General features: G+C 37.8%; 1 protein-coding gene across 3 annotated transcripts in view; it reads right to left on the reverse strand.

Moving 5' to 3' along the window:
* Positions 1–24,478, reverse strand: part of KIF14 (kinesin family member 14) — a 76,818-nt gene that overhangs the window by 49,502 nt on the left and 2,838 nt on the right. For all 3 annotated transcript variants that reach the window (XM_017966582.4, XM_078356425.1, XM_035280736.3), the window contains exons 3-14: positions 21,805–22,059; positions 20,716–20,803; positions 15,133–15,231; positions 12,503–12,555; positions 11,622–11,652; positions 11,112–11,219; positions 9,791–9,907; positions 8,760–8,875; positions 7,369–7,541; positions 5,823–5,970; positions 5,520–5,583; positions 3,562–3,746 (exon numbers count right to left, since the gene is read on the reverse strand). In XM_017966582.4, coding sequence (XP_017822071.4) covers positions 3,562–3,746; positions 5,520–5,583; positions 5,823–5,970; positions 7,369–7,541; positions 8,760–8,875; positions 9,791–9,907; positions 11,112–11,219; positions 11,622–11,652; positions 12,503–12,555; positions 15,133–15,231; positions 20,716–20,803; positions 21,805–22,059 — 1,437 coding nt within the window. The remainder of the gene's footprint in view (positions 1–3,561; positions 3,747–5,519; positions 5,584–5,822; positions 5,971–7,368; positions 7,542–8,759; positions 8,876–9,790; positions 9,908–11,111; positions 11,220–11,621; positions 11,653–12,502; positions 12,556–15,132; positions 15,232–20,715; positions 20,804–21,804; positions 22,060–24,478) is intronic.

Consider the following 24,478-nt stretch of genomic DNA (forward strand, 5'->3'; position numbering starts at 1 on the left):
CACAGCTGAATTCTACCAGACATACAAAGAGGAGCTGGTACCATTCCTTCTGAAACTATTCCAAATAATCCAAAAAGAGGGAATCCTTCCAAATCATTTTATGAGACCAACATCATCCTGATACCAAAACCCAACAGAGACTCAACAAAAAAAGAAAACTTCAGGCCAATATCTATGATGAACATAGATGCAAAAATCTTCAATAAAATACTGGCAAACCAATTGCAACAGCACATCAAAAAGCTTATCCATCACGATCCAGTAGGCTTCATCCCAGGGATGCAAGGCTGGTTCAACATATGCAAGTCTGTAAACGTGATTCACCACATAAATAGAATCAAAGACAAAAACCACATGATTATCTCAATAGATGCAGAGAAGGCCTTCCACAAAATTCAACAGCGCTTTATGCTAAAACCTCTCAATAACCTAGGTATCAATGGAAAGTATCTCAAAATAATGAAAGCTATTTACGACAGACCCACAGCCAATATCATACTGAATGGGCAAAAACTGGAAGCATTCCCTTTGAAATCTGGCACTAGACAAGGATGCCCTCTCTCACCACTCCTATTCAATATAGTCCTGGAAGTTCTAGCCAGAGCAATCAGGCAAGATAAAGAAATAAAGAGTATTCAATTAGAAATGGAGGAAGTCAAATTGTCTCTATTTACAGATGACATGATTGTATATATAGTAGACCCCATCGTCTCAGCCCAAAATCTCCTGAAACTGATAAGCAACTTCAGCAAAGTCTCAGGATACAAAATCAATATGCAGAAATCACAAACATTCCTACACCAATAACAGACTAACAGAGAGCCAAAGCATCAGTGAATTCCCATTCACAATTGCTTCAAAGAGAATAAAATACCTAGGAATACAACTAACAAAGGATGCAAAGGACCTCTTCAAGGAGAACTACAAACCACCGCTCAAGGAAGTAAGAGAGGACATAAACAGATGGAAAAACATTCCATGCACATGGTTAGGAAGAATCAATATTGTGAAAATGGCCATACTGCCCAAAGTAATTTATAGATTCAACGCTATCCCCATCAAGCTACCTATGACCCTCTTCACAGAACTGGAAAAAACCACCTTAAACTTCACATGGAACCAAAAGAGAGCCCGCATAGCCAAGACTATCCTAAGCAAAAAGAACAAAGCTAGAGGCATCATGCTACCTGACTTCAAATTATACTACAAGGCTACAGTAATCAAAACAGCATGGTACTTGTACCAAAATAGAGATATAGACCAACGGAACAGAACAGAGGACTTGGAGGCAACACCACACATCTACAACCATCTGATCTTTGACAAACCTGGACAAAAACAGGGAAGGATTCCCTGTTTCATAAATGGTGTTGGGAAAACTGGCTAGCCATGTGCAGAAAACAGAAACTGGGCCCCTTCCTGACACCTTACACTAAAATTAACTCCAGATGGATTAAAAATCTAAACATAAGACCTAACACCATAAAAACCCTAGAAGAAAACCTAGGCAAAAACCATTCAGGACATAGGCATAGGCAAGGGCTTCATGGCTAAAACACCAAAAGCATTGGCAACAAAGCCAAAATAGACAAATGGGACCTAATTAAACTCCAGAGCTTCTGTACAGCAAAAGAAACAATTATTAGAGTGAACCAGCAACCAACAGAATGAGAAAAAATTTTTACAATCTACCCATCTGACAAAGGGCTAATATCCAGCAAAGAACTAAAATAGATTTACAAGAAAAAAACAAACAAATGCATTCAAAAGTAGGCAAAGGACGTGAACAGACACTTTTCAAAAAAGATGTATATGATGCCAACAAACATATGAAAAAATGCTCACCACTGGCGATTAGAGAAATGCAAATCAAACCACATTGAGATACCATCTCACGCCAGTCAGAAAGGCGATCATTAAAAAATCTGGAGACAACAAATGCTGGAGAGAATGTGGAGAAATAGGAACACTTTTACACTGTTGGTGGGAGTGTAAATGAGTTCAACCATTGTGGAAGACAGTGTGGTGATTCCTCAAGGACCTAGAAATAGAAATTCCATTTGACCCAGTAATCCAGTTACTGGGTATATATCCAAAGGATTATAAATCGTTCTATTATAAAAACACATGCACTCGTATGTTCACTGTGGCACTGTTCACGATAGCGAAGACCTGGAACCAACCCAAATGCCCATAGATGATAGACTGGACAAGAAAAATGTGGCACATATACATCGCGGAATACTATGCAGCCATAAAGAACGAAGAGTTCATGTCCTTTGTATAGGGACATGGATGAATCTGGAAATCATCATTCTTAGCAAACCGACACAAGAACAGAAAATCAAACACTGCATGTTCTCACTCATAGGCAGTGTTGAACAATAAAAACACATGGACACAGGGAGGGAAGCATCACACACTGGGGTCTGTTTGGGGAGAATAGGGGAGGGACAGCGGCAGGTAGGGAGGTCAGGGAGGGATAACATGGGGAGAAATGCCAGATATGAGTGACGAGGGGATGGAAGCAGCAAATCACATTGCCATGTGTGTACATATGCAACAATCTTGCATGTTCTGCACATGTACCCCAGAACCTAAAGTGCAATAAAATATATATTTTTAAAAAATATATAAAAATTCTAAAATATATATATGTATATTTATACCAAAAAGCTCATGAAACTCCTACAAATTATTAAGAAACAAACACATCAGTTGAAAAATAGACAAAAGATATGGGCAGGCAAGTCACAGAATAGTAAACAAAAATGGCCCATCTACACATGAAAAAGATGCTCAACCTTATCATTAACCAGAAATGTAAACTGAATCCATAATAAGATACTATTTTATGTTCATCGGACTGGCATAAATTAAAAGCCAACAGTACTAAACATTGGCAAGGATGTGGAGTAACAGGTATTCTCAATGCCAATTGGAATAAAAAGTGGTGATCATTTTGGAAAATAATTTGAAATTATCTACTAAAGTTGAACATGTACATATTCTACAACCTATTATCTTTACTCTTAAACAGTGCTTCCTAAATTTTATAAGAGATAAATTCATACAATGGAATACTTCATAGCAGTGAAAATAAAACAGGACCAATGTACATAAATCTTAGAAACACAATGCGGAGTCACAAAAGTTTACATACACTATCATTCCAACAATATATACAAGTATCATTCCATTCATATGAACAAAATTAACATAAAACATTTTTAAATTGGTCAATCCAACTAAAAATTCTGCTATGTAAGATAGATGGTTTACTTTCATGTGCATCATTATAATTGCAAAAAAGATATTATTCTTCAATCAACAGATCAAGTACGCCAAAACAAAAAGAGAGAGAGCATTACGCTGCACTTTATATTGAGAGTAACTGACCTTATCAACCTTACAAAACATTCAGAATGTATGTTTTTCCTGGCCAAACAATGAGTTTGAAGAATTATACCAAACAGTCAGCATCAATGAATATGCCATGAAAGAAACCACGTTATCAAGACATAGAACAGGTGCCTTTTTTTTTTTAGAGGATTAACATACCAATGATCATCGGCAATCAGCACCCCAGATAACTGAATATCATGGCTTGAGTTTGGTTTATACTTTCCGACTGTAGTTGTTCCTTCTTTTATCATATATAGCAGCATTTCTGATAGTTGTGGATCTTCATTAAGATTAACAAGGTTTGGTAAATGATTGTCCATTTGAAATGTAATTCCTGCTTTCTGGTAGAAGTCAGAAAAAGAAATTAATCTTAATCACAATATGAAATTGTTAAATTCACCTAAAACAAACAGTCTATATTAAACATTAGAACAATTCTATAAGAAGTCTCAATAAATGAGATTTTTACGTATTTATTTATTGTTTTTTTGAGATGGAGTCTCATCCTGTCATCCAGGCTGGAGTGCAATGGTGCAATATCAGCTCACTGCAACCTCTGCCTCCCAGGTTCAAGTGATCCTCCTGCTTCAGCCTCCTGAGTAGCCGGGACTACAGGCATGTGCCACTGCACCCAGCTAATTTTTGTATTTTTAGTAAAGAGGGTTGCATCATGTTGGCCAGGCTGGTCTCGAACTCCTGACCTCAGGTGATCCACCCACCTCGGCCTCCCCAAGTGCTGGGAGTATAAGTGTGAGCCACTGCACCTGGCCATAAACATTTTTTAGACTCTCTCCTCCTTCCTTAGAATCTCTCCTTTGTGACCTCCCTGTAACTGTTACCTTCTTTGTCCTTCACCATCCTCAGTCTACTCATATATCAACCTATCATCACTAAATTGTGTCTATTCTTATTGACTGGCCGTCTTTACAATAGATCAGTTTCTGTTGTTGCATCTTCATTGCCATCACCTTAGTCAGGCCCCTATCAACTCATACCAAAACTACTGAAGCAGTCTCCTGATCACTGTCAACAGCTTCTGTTATCAAGCCATCTCATATCCTAAGCCAGATTAATTCTCTTGAAAGGGTACCCTCAGATTGTAAATTCCCTGGTCACTTTCAACAGCTTCTTACTTCCTACAGGATAAAACTTGACTTCCTTGGCCTGGAAATCAAGTCCTTCATAAACTAATCATAACATATCTTTCCAGTTTTATCTCCTTATGATCTCAGATAAACTACTTCCAATAAAACTGATCTACACACCCTTTCTAAAGAAAGGTTTATACTTTCCGACTGTAGTTGTTCCTTCTTTTATCATATATAGCAGCATTTCTGATAGTTGTGGATCTTCATTAAGATTAACAAGGTTTGGTAAATGATTGTCCATTTGACACCTCAAACTTTTTCTAAAGACACCTCAAACTTTTCTACCTTAATTTTCACAAAATTTCCTCTTCAGAGAATACTGTCTTCCTTTTCTCTTCCTATTAAAATCTTATGCAAACTTCAAAGCCCATCTCAAATGCCACCTCTTCTATGAGGTTGGACTGGCCATGCCCAAGGAATTTTCCTTCCTTCTCCTGAATTCTTATAGTACTATCCCACTGCCAATCACTTGAAATGCTTTTCATTACATAAGTTTCAACCATATGAAACTGCCAGTGTTCAACCATTCTTTACCTACAAAAATGGAATTGCTTATGGCTCAATCTAATGAAATCATGTTGCATTTTAGTCTTCTATTTACATTTTGTAAATCTCTCTCTGGATCACAAGCTCTCTGAGGGATGAAACTGTATTTAATCACCTTGGCTTCCCCTGTTCCTGGCACAGCATAGACATTTAATATCTATCTGTGAAACCAAAGTAAATATGACAAGATGGTTTATTCATACTCTTAACTTTCCAACTAGCTTATCGGCTAGCTCTAAGCAATCAATCTTGATCTTGACATTTCTTTATATTAATTTTCCTTATGGTATTGCTTTGTACAGAGTCAGTATACACTAAGTATTTGAAACATTAAATTTACATGCATTGGCATATTAGCAATATTTATTTCTTGGCATATTTCTTTTATTTTCAAATCAGTTGAGAAAGTTGAAATGATACCTGTAACTCTTTGGTTTCTTGAAGCTTTCTTTTTTCAGCTTGTTCAAACTTTTCTTTCCATACTCTTTCGAAAAACAAAGAAAATAAGTTAAACACATCCAGATATATAAGACTGAGAGTCAAGAGAAAATCAGTGAAAATTAGGGAACTACCCAGTAATATTTAAAATATGATAGTCTGGGACTGGGCTGCTCTATTCATAAGGAAGGTAGGAAAAAACACTCAGTATCCTCTTGGGGTCCCTACCAGTCCTATGATTCCACAGCAACACACTTAACATTTAAAGGACTGACTATATTCCACCTTTGCATTTCTGCCATGTCTCTCTCCTGTTGATGCAGTTTCATTCTTAAGGATGTTATTTCTTGCCGACAGAGCCTGTATCGTTCAGGGTCAACATTCCGATTGTTTCTCTGAGCAGCTTTTAGCTTTTCAATTTCTGCCTTCAATTCTGAAGATTTAGACAAAGATGCATGACAATTATATTTGATATACAGTGATTTCCATAGTAAGCACAATCCTTCAATCTTCTATTTCATTTGAGGTTTTTAATACAGTATTACTAAATAAAACAGAATATTGGAAAAATCAGCTTTACTTTTATAACCTATAAATCTTTACTTAGTCTGAACCTAAAATATGCTCCCATATTAATGATCTTTCCCTGTTCATAAGTAGAAAAGCTATACAATGTATTGACCAAATTGGGACACTTTTGAGAGGAAAAGGGGGAATTGTTAAAGTGAAAGTAAGTTTATTTAAAAAGTAAAGGAATAAAAGAATGCCTACTCACTAGACAGAACAGCCAAGATCAAGTATTTTTCTAGCTAGAATTCAGAATACTTATTTTATTTTATTTTATTTTTGAGACAGAGTCTCACTGTCACTCCAGGCGGAGTGCAGTGGTGCAATCTCAGCTCACTGCAACCTCCACCTCCCAGGCTCAAGCAATTCTCCCGCTTCAGCCTCCTGAGTAGCCGGGATTACAAGTGCCCACGAGTATGCCTGGATAATTTTTGTATTTTTAGTAGTGATAGGGTTTCACCATGTTGGCCAGGCTGGTCTCAAACTCCTGACCTCAAGTGATCTGCCTGCCTTGGCCTCCGAAAGTGCTGGGATTACAGGTTTGAGCCACCATGCCAATGAAAACCATCCCACTCATGAAAAAGAAGGGATCCAAAAGGGAAAGGATGGATCAGAATAGAGAAAACAGATTCCTCCCTGGCTCACACATCTGAAATGTCTATCACCTTCTGATGCTAAAAAGGGCCAGAAGACAAAGGGCCATGAAAAAATGATAGTTCTACATCAGCAAAGATAAAACTGTACAAATCAAGAAATCTTGCAGGCATTAAAGTCTATTTCTAAATTGATGATTAGCTAGAGATAAATACAAAGCAGTATTTAGCATAAATAAGTTCAGCCTATGTTAGAAACTCAAGCTTAAATTGCCTTTGGATCAATGAACTAAGCATGAGCAGAGCTAGTACATAAAACGACAATGGAAGAAAGGTCATAAAAGTAAAATAATAAATAGTTCCATTGGTATTTTGCTGTATACATCTATGACTCAGTGTGTATATTTATTGTTTAATGCTTGCTTTTTCCCCTTTACCCATACTCTTGTTTTCTGTGGGGTTTTTTCTGATTTTTTTCTCATTATTTATTGTCTTTCCCTTTGTCCTTCTACCTATCATACTCCATCACTATAGGCTGATGACTAGACTCTATTGAAATAGGTATTAAAGAAAAGCCTTTGATTTTCATATATTACATGTTTTAAGACTACAACTAATATTTGAGACTAAACTGTGGCAAAATAATTTTTAAATTCTGAGAAAATATTCACCTCTAATTAACTTAGCATTCATATCTTCATTTACTTTGGCAATGTTAACTATTAAACGGGCTTGGTTAGCATATCTAAGTGTGCTTAATGTTTCTTCTATGTTGCTGGCAGCAGGACTAATCGTAGCAATCATTGCAGTTTTTGAATTTCCACCCAGACTTTCTTTTAACAGCCTGCAAGAAAAAAAGTCATAATTAGACTTTGCTTCTACAACAACGTAATAACAGTAATTATCTAGAAAGCACAAAACAAACTAATAGGGTATACAATACAGTATTATTGTAGTCTACTCAAATATCATTTAAAACTTTTTCTGGTGTTTGTAACTATTTCTAGATCTCATAAACACTTTTTTTCTCTTACACTTTTTGTATTGTTTCATGAGGCAACAGTCTGTGCAGACTTTAAAATGTGGTTAACCACCAAATGTTTCCTAAGATACCTCTCCTCTTACAAGACTGTGAGCTACACAGGGAAGGCACTAGGTCATCCTAGTATCTTAGTGGTTAGGTCATCTTTGTATTTCCAGTGCTATCACAACCTTTTGAAGCAGGTGCTCAATAAATGTTGAAAATGATGAATGAACATGGAAACAAAAATTCTATATTGTACTATATGCAAAATCTTTAGAGAAAAAAGGAAGTACAAGACTTAAAACATGTATTAGTGCAGAAGGAATGTCACTATTTTTAACTTTCATGAGACATGAAAAAATAAGATTTTCCCTTACAGGTTTCAAGGTGGCAACCACATTATAATAAACCAATCGTAAAGACACATTACCCTCAAGTAGAGATGCAGTCCTTATCATAACAGGTATATTAATGCCTGTATACTAACTGTATATTAATATCAGAACTGAATATTAAATCCATACAGATGTAATCTGAATGTAACATACTGAAAATTAAATCTACATTCACTAATGAAAACATTTATTGAGCACCCACATATTAGCACTGTGTGCTACACAAACAAAATGGTTTAATTCCTCTTTATACAACTAGCAATATGTTTGGTAGTACCATATACATTCAAACATCAAGGACAAATAACAGTTAAGTACAAGAATAATTATTTACACTCATATGGTACATATTATGTACTAAGAATTTTACACTAATAAGTTAATCCTCACTTACCCCTAAAAGGTATTGATTTTGTCCCTATTTTACAAATGAGGAAACAGGCTAGAATATTAAGTAATTTGCCCAAAGTCACAGGGCTTTTAAGATGCTGAACTGAGATTCAAATCCAGGTAGTTTGGCTCTAGGATTCATAATGCTTACCACTTTTCTCCATCCCAAAGTTAATGAAGTCAGTCTATCATTCTTTTCCCCATAGTATTCACTATATTTTATGCAATTCTTTGTACTTCAAAAGATACTTGCCATGTAAGAACAGATTCACGATAAGGAATAAAAACTCTCTTTTGGTTTGCTTGTTCAGAGAGTGCAGATATAACTTTTCCCAAAGTTAGCAAGGACTTATTAATACTCACACCTTCCTGCATACAAGGAAAAAAGAAATTTAGCTTAAAATAACTTCTCAACAAGAAATTTATTTTACAAAACATACTTCTCCCCTCATATGTCTGAATAAATACCTTTTTCTTTTCTTTTTTTTTGAGACAGAGTCTCACTCTGTTGCCCAGGCTGGAGTGCAGTGGCACAAACATGGCTCACTGGAGCCTCGACCATCCAGGCTCAAGCAATCCTCCCACCTGAGCCTCTTGATTAGCTGGGACTACAGACACATGCCACAATGCCTCTCTATAAATACTTTTTTCGGTAAACTACCAACTTTCTTATGACTCAAAATTTATTTTATTTCCCTTTTTGTTTTTTTGAGATGGAGTCTCGCTCTGTCACCAGGCTGGAGCACAGTGGCGCGATCTGGGCTCACTGAAACCTCTGCCTTCCAGGTTCAAGCAATTCTACTGCCTTAGCCTCCTGAATAGCTGGGGTTACAGGTGTGTACCACCACGCCCAGCTAAGTTTCGTATTTTCAGTAGGGACAGGGTTTCATTGGGTCAGCCAGGATAGTCTCGATCTCTTGATCTTGTAATCCACCTGCCTCAGCCTTACAGGCATGATCCACCGTACCAGGCAAAAATTTATTTTCTTTAAAATTAGTCATAGCCGGGCACAGTGGCTCACACCTGTAATCCTAGCACTTTGGGAGGCCAAGGTGGGTGGATCACCTGAGGTCAGGAGTTCAAGACCAGCCTGGCCACCATGGTGAAACCCCATCTTTAAAAAAAAATTAGTCGTAACCAAAAAGTATGTATCTCTTTTCCAACCACAGCATTGCAGTCTATAAATTGCAGATAAAGATACATTTTGGGGGTTAAGTGTATTCTCCTTAAAAATAATGACCTCAGGAATAAATTTCATCAAAAGGAGAAAAGCATCCCATTTACCTTTAGTCGATCTCCACTAGTGTGAGCCACAGAGCAGCGCTCACTGCCTGCCAGATCTATTAGGTTAATTCGACTCGTTATTCTGTGATCGTGTTCTTCCCCTTCCACAAACTCTGTCTACAGCAAAATGATATTAAAGAAAAATAATTTAAGTTCTATGACTTGCTATCAATAGAGGTTTTTTAAAGGGAAAGTTGTACAAGATTACACATCAGTCATTTATTTTTTAAATCATCCCTTCTTTTTATTTTGAGACAGGGTCTCACTCTGTCATGCAGGCTGGAGTGCAGCAGCATGATCACGGCTCACTGCAGCCTCAATCAGCTGCGTTCAAGCAATTCTCCCACCTCAGGTTCCCGAGTAGCTGGGACTAGAGGCACGCACTGCTACACCTGCTAATTTTTTTATTTTTAGTACAGACAAGGTCTCACTATGTTGCTCAGGCTGGTCTCAAACTCCTGAGCTCAAGCAATCCTCCCACCTCGGCCTCCAAATTGCTGGGATTACAGGAGTGAGCCACCACACTGGGCCTAAAATCATCCCTTGGTAAATCTGTGATAATTTATAACATAAAAATACTTACATGGTCTACCGAAAAGAATATTGAGCAGTGGATGGATTATGCCAAAATAAAAGAAATTGCTTTAGAGATTAAAATCTGTAACCATTCAGTTATATTATGGAAATAACAATAGAGAAAAAGTTTAATGCACAAAGATGTTGCTTATCCCAGCATTATAATGGCAAAATATTTAAAAATAATACAAATGTCCAACAGCAGAGAAAACCTTGAGGAACTGTAAGAGTTAATGGAATAGTATATACCTATTAAAAATTATTTTATACAAATTTTAATAACATAAAATTGTTACAGATTTTAACAGTGTGATTTTAAGTGAATTTAACTGTGATGGTAAAAAAAACCCTGAAAGATTATATACCAAAATGTTTAGAGGGGTTTATCTGAGTAGTAGAACCTATGGCCAAATTTTTACAAGTCTTTTACTTTCTGATGTTTTTCTAAATACTTGCATAATTACTATATATTATGTAAAATATACTATAATATGTTGATATGTTCATATCAATGATATCATGATAACAAGCATCTATTACTGATTTAAAAATTTGGTAAACAGTATACAGTGGTACGTCATTTGGTCATTGACCAAAAGTCATTCAAAGTTAGGTATATTTCCTACAATCAAATTAAGTGTATATATTTATATGACTGTACTTTTATGTTTTGATTTAAAGAAGACAACAAGAAAAACATGAAACTTAAATGTATTTACTATCTTGCTTGTGGAAAAAAAAATACCTTGGTCTGGGTCATCACCAGGGTGAAAACTGAATGAGATCGGGAGCTTTTATCATTCATACCAGTAGCAGCAGTAGCTCTCTGTTTATTTCCCAGTTCTAGCCAACTCTTATCAGAAAAAAGGAAGGCAGATCAGATCAGCAGATTGTAATTCATTGGTATAAAAAGTAAGAGAGATAACATATACACATTTGTAATTAATTTATAAAATTAAATGAGTATTTATCTTTTAATAATTTGTATTCCCATTGCCTTGTTTTCTGACATAGAAATCTGAGGCAGGAAATAATAACTTTAAAAGGCATATAACTAAGCTTACATGAAGGTCAATATTTATTTTAAATATGAAGAGCAATTATTTTGATTAAAACTTAACAAACAAAATGTTTGTGATAAATTAACGAAACTAATCTTTTATTTGTAAAACAACAATTAAGAAAAAATATTCTTATGAATATTTAGGAATATGCTCTATCCAGTGAAAGGAAGACAAAATACAATCAGTCTTACCTGGATATCAGCATAAGAACTGACAACATTCCTATTTTTAAGAAGTAAAAAGATAAAATCAATTTTACTGATGATTATACTCTTGTTCTCATAAAGTAATGATAACATTTCAATTACATAATTACTCTCTGAAGATCACAACGGACTAATTCATGAATATTATTTTACTGATTCTCCCAGAATCTTTTATTTTCCCCATTCTTAAAGGACAGGAAATAAAACAATGCTTTAATCTTAACAAAAAGTACGATTTTTCTTAACACAATGAAGCACCTTAGCATTTTAACACAATATTCAAGTCCAAATCACAATACCAAAAGATAAACTTTAACACATATGCATATGCATAGGCATATTTATATGTGGGTGTATGTGGGTCCCAATACAATCCCAGATGTATTAAATGCAGCTGAGTTAATAATCACTTTTCCTTTCCTATAAGAAAGAATTTGGAGTGTTGAAAAAGAAAGTAAGTGACTCTTGGTAAGTATCAAACTCTTAACTCTTCTTACTTCTGTTTAGCTTAAAGTCATTGGTATAAAAAAGCAGGTTGAGAAGGAAGATTTAATTAATGATGAAAGGAACGGGTAAAAAGGGAGAAAAAGCAGATATTTACTTCACACTCATTATAATGAATACTCCATGCCAGATACTTTACAGCTACTGTGAAATATACAAGCAAGTATAAAAACAAATAACTAACACTCTATGGAAAGAGAGGGAAAACTTAACTGGGCACTATCAAGGGTAGAAGTCTAAATAGTTACCCAGGGTTTCCAAGCTAGGAAGGCCAATGAGAATACAATAAAGACTATGGGAGAGTAACATTCACTCTATTCATTTGTTTTATCCTCCTTGCCCTTGCTGAGCCAAACACTTACATTGACAGTGCTTCAACATACGGTCCATAAACGGGATGCTCCCTCACTCTCAGCTAGTAGAAGCAAATACATGAATCATTAGGAGTATGACAAATATTTCATATAATTTTAAGTGCTCATTTTTTCTTTTTTTTTTGAGACGGAGTTTCGCTTTTGTTACCCAGACTGGAGTGCAATGGCACGATCTCGGCTCACCGCAACCTCCACCTCCTGGGTTCAAGCAATTCTCCTGCCTCAGCCTCCCGAGTAGCTGGGACTACAGGCACGCACCACCATGCCCAGCTAATTTTGGTATTTTTAGTAGAGACGGGGTTTCACCATGTTGATCAGGATGGTCTCAATCTCTTGACCTTGTGATCCACCCGCCTCGCCTCAGCCTCCCAAAGTGCTGGGATTATAGGCGTGAGCCACCACGCCCGGCCTAATGCTCATTTTTTCTATATCTTCAGTTTAAGGTAAGAGATTTGTCTTAATTTTATCCAGGAAAAAAAAAACACACACACAACACAAAAGCTCTCGCAAAAACAAACCTCTAAGGCATTAGGAAACAGCTTAGATATAAAAAACTGTTTATAGTAGCACAATATGCAACAACATAGTATAGCATCAAATGTCTCACTAGTTTTTTATTCTTAAAAGACTGCTATTAGAATTGTCCAATAGAGCAGATGTTTTACTGGTTTTCTTGTTTGTTTTGTTTTTTGAGATGGAGTCTTACTCTGTCACCCAGGCTGGAGTGCAGTGGTACAATCTTGGCTCACTGCAACCTCCACATCCCTGGTTCAAGCCATTCTCCTACCTCAGCCTCCTGAGTAGCTGGGATTACAAGACAGCAGCACCACATTGGCAAACTTTTGTAGCCATGGTGCGACAGGGTTTCACCATGTTGGCCAGGCCTGTCTGGAACTCCTGACCTCAAGTGGTCCAGCCACTTCAACCTCTTAAAGTGCTGGGATTACAGGTGTGAGCCACTGAACCCAGTTTGTCTTCCTAGTTTTCCAGTAAGACATCCGAATGTTAAATCTTGCAGTAGCTATGGTTTATACACTTTTAAATGCTCTCTAAAACATATTTGTTAAATTTCAGACATTAAAATGTTTCAATGTTTCTGGCTGGATGCGGTGGCTCACACCTGTAATCCCAGCACTTTGGGAGGCTTGAAGTGGGCGAATCACAAGGTCAGGAGTTCGAGACCACCCTGGCCAACATGGTGAAACCCCATCTCTACTAAAAATACAAAAAATTAGCTGGGCATGGTGGCGAGTGCCTGTAATTCCAGCTACTCATGAGGCTGAGGCAGGAGGCTTAAACCTGGGAGGTGGAGGTTGCAGTGAGCCAAGATTGCACCACTGCACTCCAGCCTGGGGGACAGAGACTCCATCTCAAAAATAGGCTTTTTTTTTTTTTTGAGACAGAGTTTCGCTCTTGTTACCCAGGCTGGAGTGCAATGGTGTGATCTCGGCTCACCGCAACCTCTGCCTCCTGGTTTCAGGCAATTCTGCCTCAGCCTCCTGAGTAACTGGGATTACAGGCACACGCCACCATGCCCAGCTAATTTTTTGTATTTTTAGTAGAGACGGGGTTTCACTATGTTGACCAGGATGGTCTTGATCTCTTGACCTCGTGATCCACCCGCCTCGGCCTCCCAAAGTGCTGGGATTACAGGCGTGAGCCACTGTGCCCGGCCCAAAAAAGGCTTTAAACATATAGAAATCATAGAAGCAAATGTCAAGTTTTGTTTAAGTTTCTTGATACTGCCAATGGTAAACTGCATGACCACAGGCAAATGAAGAGAGCAGCTGACTTCTTTAGATTTTTTTTTTATTGTGCTCCAAGGTTCATTGCAAACTTAAAAATTTTTAATCTGAATAGCAGTTTTTTAAAAAGATGATATAATTGTGAAACTTTCTATTTCACAGATTATCTACAAGATATGAATCTGCTAAATAATCCACTGAAATACATATTCTATAATAAAAATATAATTTTTAAAACTTTTACTATGTTTTGGCTTATAAACTATTAGAAAACTGGTGTTCAACTTATGTGGTCAAATTGAATCTTGGAACAAATATTTTATCTTTAGTTTTACACAATTCTTGATCAAAATAAGGACGTTAAATCTAATAACTAATTTAACTTCTACTAATGATAATGTTCTGCTTTTTTTCTTTCTTTTTTGGAGAAAGAGTCTCACTCTGTTGCTCAGGCTGGAGTATAGTGGCGCGATCTTGGCTCAATGCAGCCCTCACCTCCCAGGTTCAAGCAATTCTCCTGCCTCATCCTCCCAAGTAGCTGGGATTTAAGGCACACACTACCATACCTAGCTAATTTTGTTGTATTTTAGTAGAGACAAGGTTTCACTGTGTTGCCCAGGCTGGTCTCAAACTCCTGAGTTCAGGCAATCCACTCTTCTCAGTCTCCCAAAATGCTGGGATTACAGGGGTGAGCCACTGCGCCTGGCCAATTTCCGCTTATTTCCTAAATATCTAATTAGACTGCAGATTTAAGCATATGCTATCATATCATTACAGTAAATATTTAAGCTATATCATCCAGAGAACTCATATAATTAGATGCATTTATAATAACAGAAATTCAAAACCAATAATAAATTGTTTTAATCTTACTGGTTGCTTTTTCTGTCCACTTTCACCTTTGCAAACCAGAAGGTCATGAATTTTTTCATTATATACTTCAAAGAAGCTCATTTCAATGTGATAGGTCACCTAGTAGGAATAGAAACAAAGCATATAATTCATTTTAATGTTTTGCAAATCATATCTGTGATTAGGATCTAGCATCCAAAATATATAAATATATAAAAATATCTTACAACTCAACAACATAAAGACAAACAGCCCAATTTTAAAATGCACAAAGGACTTGAATAGACATTTTTCCAAAGAAGATGTACAAATGGCAAACAAGCACATTAAAAGATGCTCAACATCACTTCTCAGTAGAGAAATGCAAATTAAAATCACGATGAAAAACCACTTCATACCCACTAAGATGGCAATAATAAGTGGAAAGCAGTAACTGTTGGTGAGGATGTAGAAACACTGGAACCTTCCTCCATCGATAGTGGAGGTACAGCCACTCTGGAAAATAACTGACAGTTCCTTGAAAGGTTAAAAACAGAATTACTGAGCTGGGCACAGTGGCTCACACCTGTAATCCCAGGACTTTGGGAAGTGAAGTTTGGTGGATCATTTGAGGTCAGGAGTTCGAGACCAGTCTGGCCAACATGGTAAAACCCTACCTCTACTAAAAGTACAATTAACTGGGCATGGTGGTGGGCAACGGTAGTCCCAGCTGCTCAGGAGGCTAAGGCAGGAGAATCACTTGAACCCAGGAGGCAGAGGCTGCAGTGAACTGAGATCACACCACTGCACTCCAGCCTAGGAGTCAAAGCAAGACTCCATCTCAAAAAAAAAAACATAGGATTACCATAGAAATTTAGAAGTTCCACTCCTATACATCCAAAACAATTGAGAACTGGTATTCAAACAAAAACATGCACCAATGTTCACAGCAGCACTATTCACAATAGCCAAAAGGTATAAACAACTCAAATGTCCATCAACTGATGAATGGATAAATAAAACTGGTATATCCATACAATGAAATATCACTCAGCCATTAAAAGAAATGAAGTACTGTGTATGTAACAATACAGATGAACCTCAACACATTATGCTAAGAAGCCAGAAACAAAACATCACATGTTGCCTGATTCCATTTATATAAAATTTCCTGAACAGGTAAATCCATAGAAGAAAAACAAATCAGTAGTTGCCAGGGACTGGGGAGAAGGGGGAATGGATTGTGACTGCTTAATGGGTAGAGGGTCGCCTTGGAGAGCAACGAAAATTTTCTGGAACTAGATAGAAGTAACGGTAATACAACATTATAAATTTACTACATGCCATTGAATTGCATACTTTAAAGAAGTTAATTTGTTGTTCTGTGAATTTTATCTAATTTTAAAAAATTTAATATGAACAATAACAAAAGTCCTTGCATTTCTTCTTACTTTCTGCATAAGGTTCAATTCAATCCAATAAGCATTTCTTAAGTACCTACCTACTATGTGTATGGCTTTAGGTTATTGTCAGAAGGACATAAGAAGTGTCAGACAAGGTTCTTGCCCATGAGGCTAACATTTCAGAGACATATAACATACCTTCCAATAGGTAAAACAGAGCAATAGAAAATTAAGAATCAAAATGAGATGAGTATGGCCGGGCGCAATGGCTCATGCCTGTAATGCCAGCATTCTGGGAGGCCGAGGCGGGTAAATAACCTGAGGTCAGGAGTTCAAGACCAGCTTGACCAACACGGTGAAACTCCGTCTCTACTAAAAACACAAAATTAGCTGGGTGTGGTGGCACATGCCTATAATCCCAGCTACTTGGGAGGCTGAGGCAGGAGAACCGCTTGAACCCAGGAGGCAGCGGTTGCAGTGAGCTGAGATCACACCATTGCACTCCAGCCTGGGAGACAAGAGCAAAACACTGTCTCAAAAAAAAAAAAAAATGAGATAACTATAAATAAAATGACTAATCAGAAAGGGGAATATTTAGGGCCAGAAAGAACAGGGAAGGAGTAAATAGAATGTGAGGCATGAGAGACACAGTGGGTTGAACCATAAAGGGGGGGAAGAGCATTCTTGGGTAAGGACAGCAGCATATGCTGAGAATAGGAAAGACACCCTGAAGGTTGACATTTGATCTAGTAATATAGAACCTTAAATCAACAATTCTTCCTGATCGGGCAGAAAGCAATCATTCGACTAAGTATGGCTGAAATTCTCCTTCTTTTGACTTAGAAAGATACAGCATAGAGGCCAAAAAGGGGAAATTTTGCTTCCAAACAGCTCTTCTGACATTTAAGACAAATAAATTTTATCCACTGACCCAGAATTGAGTTAGCAAGCATCTAACGGAATTGGAAGCTTCACAGGAGTGTCAAAGAGATTTAAGTTCAATTCACCAAATATTTATTGTGCACTTCTTGGTACAAAGCACTCTTCTAGGAGCTGTGGGAAAACATGAGATAAACTGGACATAGTTTTTATCCTGAAAGAACTCAGAATCTAATTGGAGATGCAATAGAGTACATGAGTAATATAAGGCAGTATACAGTTGGTGAAATGAGAGAGAAACAAAACACTTCCAGAAAAAGAGGTCAGATATATGGGAACACCATGTAATTATCGTGTCATTGACAAATGCTACCAATAGGTATGGAGGCTGTCAGAATTCAATAAACATGCAATAATGTTTATTTTATGTAAAATAGTATTTTATGTTATAGAGGCTCCAGGACTTAGAAATGAAAATGTAGTGTGGGAAACAAATTGGAAAAGATAGTTGGGGCCACACTGGAGAGGACCTACTTTTTTCTTCTCTAAGGCTCCTGCCATGAGGCTTGCTATACAACCTTCTATTAGCCCCATCCACATACTATTATCTTCTACCTGAGTAGTATTAATTTAATTCCAAAGTTGATATAAACACATTTAGTTGGGCTCACTATGTGTCGGGCACACTTCAAAACCTTTTGTATAGATCAACTCATTTAATCCTCACAACAAACCAATGAGAAAGATATTGTCAATGTCATGTCTATTTTCTGTCTGCAACAGACATTAAGAAAACTGTTCAAAGTCACATTTCTTTTTTTTGAGAGGGAGTTTCCCTCTTGTTACCCAGGCTGGAGTGCAATGGCGCGATCTCGGCTCACCGCAACTTCCGCCTCCTGGGTTCAGGCAATTCTCTTGCCTCAGCCTCCTGAGTAGCTGGGATTACAGGCACGCACCACTGTGCCCAGCTAATTTTTGTATTTTTAGTTGGGGGGGGGTTTCACCATGTTGACAGGATGGTCTCGATCTCTTGACCTCGTGATCCACCAGCCTTGGCCTCCCAAAGTGCTGGGATTACAGGCGTGAGCCACCGCACCCGGCCCCCCTCAAAGTCACATTTCTACTTTTTTTTCTTTGAGACAGAGTCTCAGTCTGTCATCCATGCTGGAGTACAGTGGTGAGATCTTGGCTCACTGCAACCTTCACCTCCTGAGGTCAAGCGATTCTCCTGCCTCAGCCTCCCAAGTAGCTAGGATTACAGGCATCCACCACCACACCGGGCTAATGTTTGTATTTTTAATAGAGACAGGGTTTCACCATGTTGGCCAGGCTGGTCTCAAACTTCTGACCTCAGGTAATCTGCCTGCCTCAGCCTCCCAAAGTGCTGGGATTACAGGTGTGAGCCACCTCATTACACTATGTCATTCAGTGCAAAATCTGAGCCTCCCAGTCCTTTGAAATCATTCCAAAGACCTTTGCCTCAACTTTAGTTGTCTATCTCTCCCTCTAAAATCTGAACAGCCAATAGAGGACTCTGCCCTACAAGCCCACAGCTTTCTCACTCTCTTATGTCCGCTAAACTTGGACCTGAATCATACTTTATCTCATAGTCTCAAGACCACCATACTTTTATTGATCCCCTACTCCTCTTATTTTCAATTTAATTATTGAGAACGAGAGGTTGAAGGTAGAAGAAGACAGAGGAGGGGTAGTGTATCCACAGAGAAGACAGAACTCATCACTTAACTCAAATCTACTTTTCCTCTTGTGATCTCAAAAAATGCCATCAGTATCTAATCCAGTTGTCCAACCAGAAACACCAATTTCTCTCTCCCTCATTTCTAATAATCAGCAAGTCTTACCAGTTATATTTATTAAGATAGACCTTCAAAGCCAAGTTCTTCTTGCCTCTCTAGTTTCTTATCCTTATTTTTATTTTTATTTTTCGAGACGGAGTCACACTCTATCCCCAGACTGTAATGCAGTGGCACAATTTCGGCTCACTGCAACCTTCATCTCCCAGGCCTGAGCCTCCCAAGTAGCTGGGTCTACAGGCATGCACTATCCCATCAGCTAATTTTTGTATTTTTAGTAGAGACAGGGTTTCGCCATGTTGGCCAGGCTGGTCTCAATCTCCTGAGCTCAGGTGATCTACCCGCTTAGGCCTCCCAAAGTGCTGGGATTACAGGCGTGAGCCACCGCTCCCAGCCTCTAGTTTCTTCTCTTATCACTCTCCACCCTCAAATGTCATCCTCAAAACAAAGTAAATAATTTCTAGATTCCCAAAGGTTCCCTACTTTTTTGCTTTCAAATGTTGATATGCTGCTCCCTCTTCCGGGAATGTCTTTCTCCCTTTCTTCACCAAGCTAATAATGCTATGTATCCCTCAAAAATATACTCAGTTGCTCCTTCCTCTGAGAGAATCTGAATCTGTCTCCCTCCAATCTACTGTGTTCTTAGTTACACATTCTATTATAGCATCTACTTTAGTTTGTTTAGCATTTAATTGATTGTACTTGGCTGTTAACTGGCTTATTTTTCCACTACACTCCTTTGAATACAGGGACGGGGTCTTTTAACTCCACACCCCTAATCTAGCACAATTTTCCCAATTTCCCTTATCATAAAAAATACTGGAGGAAAAGCATGAAAATTATAAAATCCCAAGCTCTACACCAGACTAACTGACTCAGAACCTCCAGAAGAGATTTTTAGCAAGCGTGCATACACATATACACATATATGTCCCTGCCAAGAATTCCTGGTGATTCTTATGATCAAGTAAATTTGAGGAAAAAAAAATGATCTAACAGGCTGCCTGGCAACAGCAGAATGCTCAGTAAAAGCTTGCGGAATGTGTAAATGAGTAAGTGAAATAGGAAGCCAGTACAGCCTATTCAGGTGTAGTACAGTGGGAAAAGGATGGCTTTTGAAGAAGACTCTGGGTTTAAATCCCAATTTCACTACTCTTTCTGATTCATGTTGCCCAAAAGTTTATGCCTGCTGTACTTAGTTAAGTCTGCGTACCTATCTGACCACAAAGACATGTATAATAGCACAGAACTACCACACGTGTGAGTCTCTACATATACACAAAAGAAGTCAAACAAAAACAAGTTAGAGAAGACAGAAGAGACGACTTCACTCTCACTGCCCACCAGGTGGAATTGATTCTGAATTTAGAATTTCCACCCTCCCTCTCCATACCACTGTTCCAGGAACAGTGATCTATAAATTAGAACTATCTTCCATTAAATATTTCCTTAGTGGCCGTGACTGATTTGAACTTGGTTTGACTATTTTCTACTCTGATGAGAAGCTTGCAGATATTATAAGAACATACCTCTTGGGTTTGTTTTCTGGCTACTTGAGAAAAAAGATCTTCACAAAATCTTGGAATTATTCCTGGTTCTTCACTAAATCCCATCATCCTGGAAAATACATTATGAATAAGGGAAAAAATTAAACTAATTAGTTTTTTTTAAAATTCTTTTCGGGAAAATAGGCTGAGAAGGGAGTAGGAAGTAAGTTAATTGAATCTCATAATTAAGAATCTGGACACTGAAACCAAATCTGCCTGAGTCCATATCTTAACTCCAATATACTTAACCTCACTAAACTTCAATTTGCTCTACCGTAAAATGGGAATAATAAAACTATCCAATTCTGAGAATTGTTGCTGGAGAAAATAAGTCTTTAGCACAGTGCCTGGAATATAGTAAGAACTCAAATGTTAGTATTGTTAAAATGCCGAATATTTCCTTCTAGGACATTATTATCATAGCTACCATTATTATCATAGCTACATGCCCACCCCTATCTGCGTTTTTTTTTTTTTTTTTTTTTTTTTTTTTTTTAAAGAGATGGGGACTAAGTTGCCCAGGCTGGACTTGGACTCCTGCACTTAAGCAATCCTCCTACCTGAGTTTCCCAAGTAGCTGAGACTATAGGTGTATGCTACCATATCTAGCTTAGATGCCTTACTTTTAATTTCCACAAAAATACTTTAAGATAACCTCTCTGGGCCTCAGTTTACATAAAATATATAAAGTATAGTAAGCTAGATGTGGTAGCATACACCTAGAGTCTCAGCTACTTGGGAAACTGAGGTAGGAGGATTGCTTAAGTGCAGGAGTCCAAGTCCAGCCTGGGCAATTTAGTCCCCATCTCTTTTTAAAAAAAAAAAAAAAGGCAGGTGGGGGTGGGCATGTGATAATGATAATTACAAGATGAATTGTATCAAGATAAATGTATAAACAAACCCAGAGGTTAAGTAAATTGCCCAAGTTTGCAGAACTGGTATATAAAACAAATGAGATTTGGGACAAGATCTGTGTGGTTTCAAAACTACATTCTTTTCATCCCCCCATGCTGCTTCTCACAAAAGTATATTTAAACACTTCTGGATAAGTGCGTTTCCAATACAACTTACGTATAGGATTTTCCAGAGCCAGTCTGACCATAAGCAAAAAGACAGGTATTGAAGCCTTCAAAGGCTCTTTCTAGGAGTGGTGCTGCTAGCTTCTCGTAGACAGTTGTCTGGCTAGCATAGTCAGGATGACATTCATCAAAAGACCAAAATGAAACATCATAAATAAAATTATAAACTTGTTTCATGTCAGGATGTTCCACAGTTAGCTCTTTCCCATTCATGAAGACTACCTGGGATGCTTTTTCAATCTTCTCTCTTGAAAGAAGCACAAAGAAAAAAATCAAGTTACCATAATTACCATGGGTTTTATTCCCACAGAATGTTAAGGACCTCAAAACTATTTAAACAATCTTTCAAGGCAGGATAGTTATTTACTTTCACGTGGAAAATGCAGACAAGCAAACCTAATCCTAGTGGGTTTCCAAAATATATTTCTTGTGGCTCCAGTGCCACCAATCAAAGGGAAAATTCCAGATTTCTTCTCCAGAAAACCTACCCTACTTTTATAAGATTTTTTTCCTCTTTTTCTTTTCTCTTGAACTATAGCTTTTCCCATCCCACCTACTAGAATCTACCTATGCTCTTCAGTTCAAATCTAGAAATATCTTTATTACACAAATTTGGGAGATGTCAATCTCAATAAAGCTGGCATAAAATACAAATATAATTTCAACAAACTCCGTTGACTAGAAGTTTGAATCGTGTCTCTCTTGGCTACTAAAGGTCTCTCTTCCTCTAGATTGTCTCCCTTAAAATCATGAATCTTCATGTACACGCCTCTTCCCTTTGAGACTTAGGTGGATATCTTTCACTTACTCTAGATGCACGGAAAAACATCATTACTCCTGTCTATCTCCAGACATACACTCCCTCACCCCTCCATTCCCGACTCTGAGACTCTGCTTTAAATTGGAATTTATTATGGAAAAAACAGCTGCCTCATCAATTTCATGAGTACTCTACCCTGTCCCTGCTTTCAAGGCTTGTCTGATGAGTTTGGAATCAGGCACTTGGTCCCTTACTGTGGGAAGTAAACAAGTTCCTCTTTAAAGTTTCCTTTCTTGTTAAAGAATAAGTGGGCTAACAACTTTGTTAAGCCCTCTCCCACGTAGCTGTTAAACGTGCCATGCTTACGGGAACATAGTATATTCTATGTCCTTATACTTAACAAAGACATCTGTGCTGGATGTGCTCACAGGCATGTCCCAGCTCTTTTACCTGTTTAGAAAAGTTTTAAGTTGTTAGCCAGTCAGGTTTTAGTTTAGATTGTGAGGTCCGACTGTAGCCAACAAATATCAGACACAGCAGTAAGGACGACCCCAAATGCATAAGGGATAAATTTGTTTGTTTTCCTTTATTCACTGTACTCCTGTGGCAAGATGCTAGCGAGAGTACCCTTCCTGCAGTCAAGGAAGTAAAAATCACATTGCTGAAAGTTCCTTTGTCTCAGGGCTATTTTTCTCTGTGGCACAGAGCATTTATTTCCAACACTTACTAAGTTCAGTATAGTCATCCATCTTGTATTTTGTCCCTACCAGTTCCTTCTATTGCTTCTCTTCCTATCATGGCTCTTGAGGCTTTGTTAGGCATCCCAGTTCTCTCAAACCAACTCACCCTCAGTTCTCTCCTCTTACTACTAACCCATTTGCACAGTACTATATAACTTGCCTTTAACTACTGACCCCTTAGGTTCAAACTGGAGGTTCCTTTCCCAATGCAGTGATCACCATGTCCTCTTCTAACTTGCTTAGATACACAGCATGAAGTTAAACACTACTAACCCTGTGAAGTTTTTTATTGTCCCTTAAAATATTTTTTAAATTACATTAAAATGTTTTAAAACAATTACATTTTGTCACATTCACATTTTGTCATGTCCATCTTTTCCAGTCTTATCCTCAATCTGTGTCTGTCCCACCCACATCGCTTTTAGACAGAGATTTTTTTGCCATCAAAATCAAATCTAATGAATCGCTGCATGTATAACTACTATATAGTAATCAGAAACGATGATGATAATCACCACTTTGGAAAGGGTTTTGAAAGGACCTCTTTAGGGAACGAGTAATTTGTTACAGCTCTTCTTTTTTTTTTTTTGAGACAGTCTCCCTCTGTCACCCAGGCTGGAGTGCAGTGGCTGATCTCAGCTCACTGCAGCCTCCACCTCTTGGGTTCAAGCAATTCTCCTGCCTCAGCCTCCCAAGTAGCTGGGATTATAGGTGGCCACAACCACACCTGGTTAGTTTTTGTATTTTTAGTAGAGACAGGGTATCATCATGTTCGCCAGGCTGGTCTCAAACTCCTGGCTTCAAGTTATCCTCCTGCCTTGGCCTCCCAAAGCACTGGGACTCAGGCATTAGCCACCACAGCTGGCCTGTAGTGGCTCTTTATAAGGATAGGTATATCATTCCAGCATATATTGCAGATCTGAAAGCAGATTGCATTAGAGACCTAAGTGACTCATTTAGACTTTTTAAAAGAATATATCTAGAGAAACTTCAATATACAAAATACAGTGATTTCAATTTTTTAATTTTATAGTCAGTCATCAAAAATTATAAACACATGACAACTAGACCTAAAAGTTCTTTCTATGTAAAAATATTGCCAACAAGTTTGAAGATGCATGAATACACTGACCTTCCAAAGGCAGAGAGGAATTAAAGGTACATTA

The sequence above is a fragment of the Callithrix jacchus genome, chromosome 19, assembly GCF_049354715.1.
Source record: "Callithrix jacchus isolate 240 chromosome 19, calJac240_pri, whole genome shotgun sequence".
Lineage (NCBI taxonomy): Eukaryota > Metazoa > Chordata > Mammalia > Primates > Cebidae > Callithrix > Callithrix jacchus.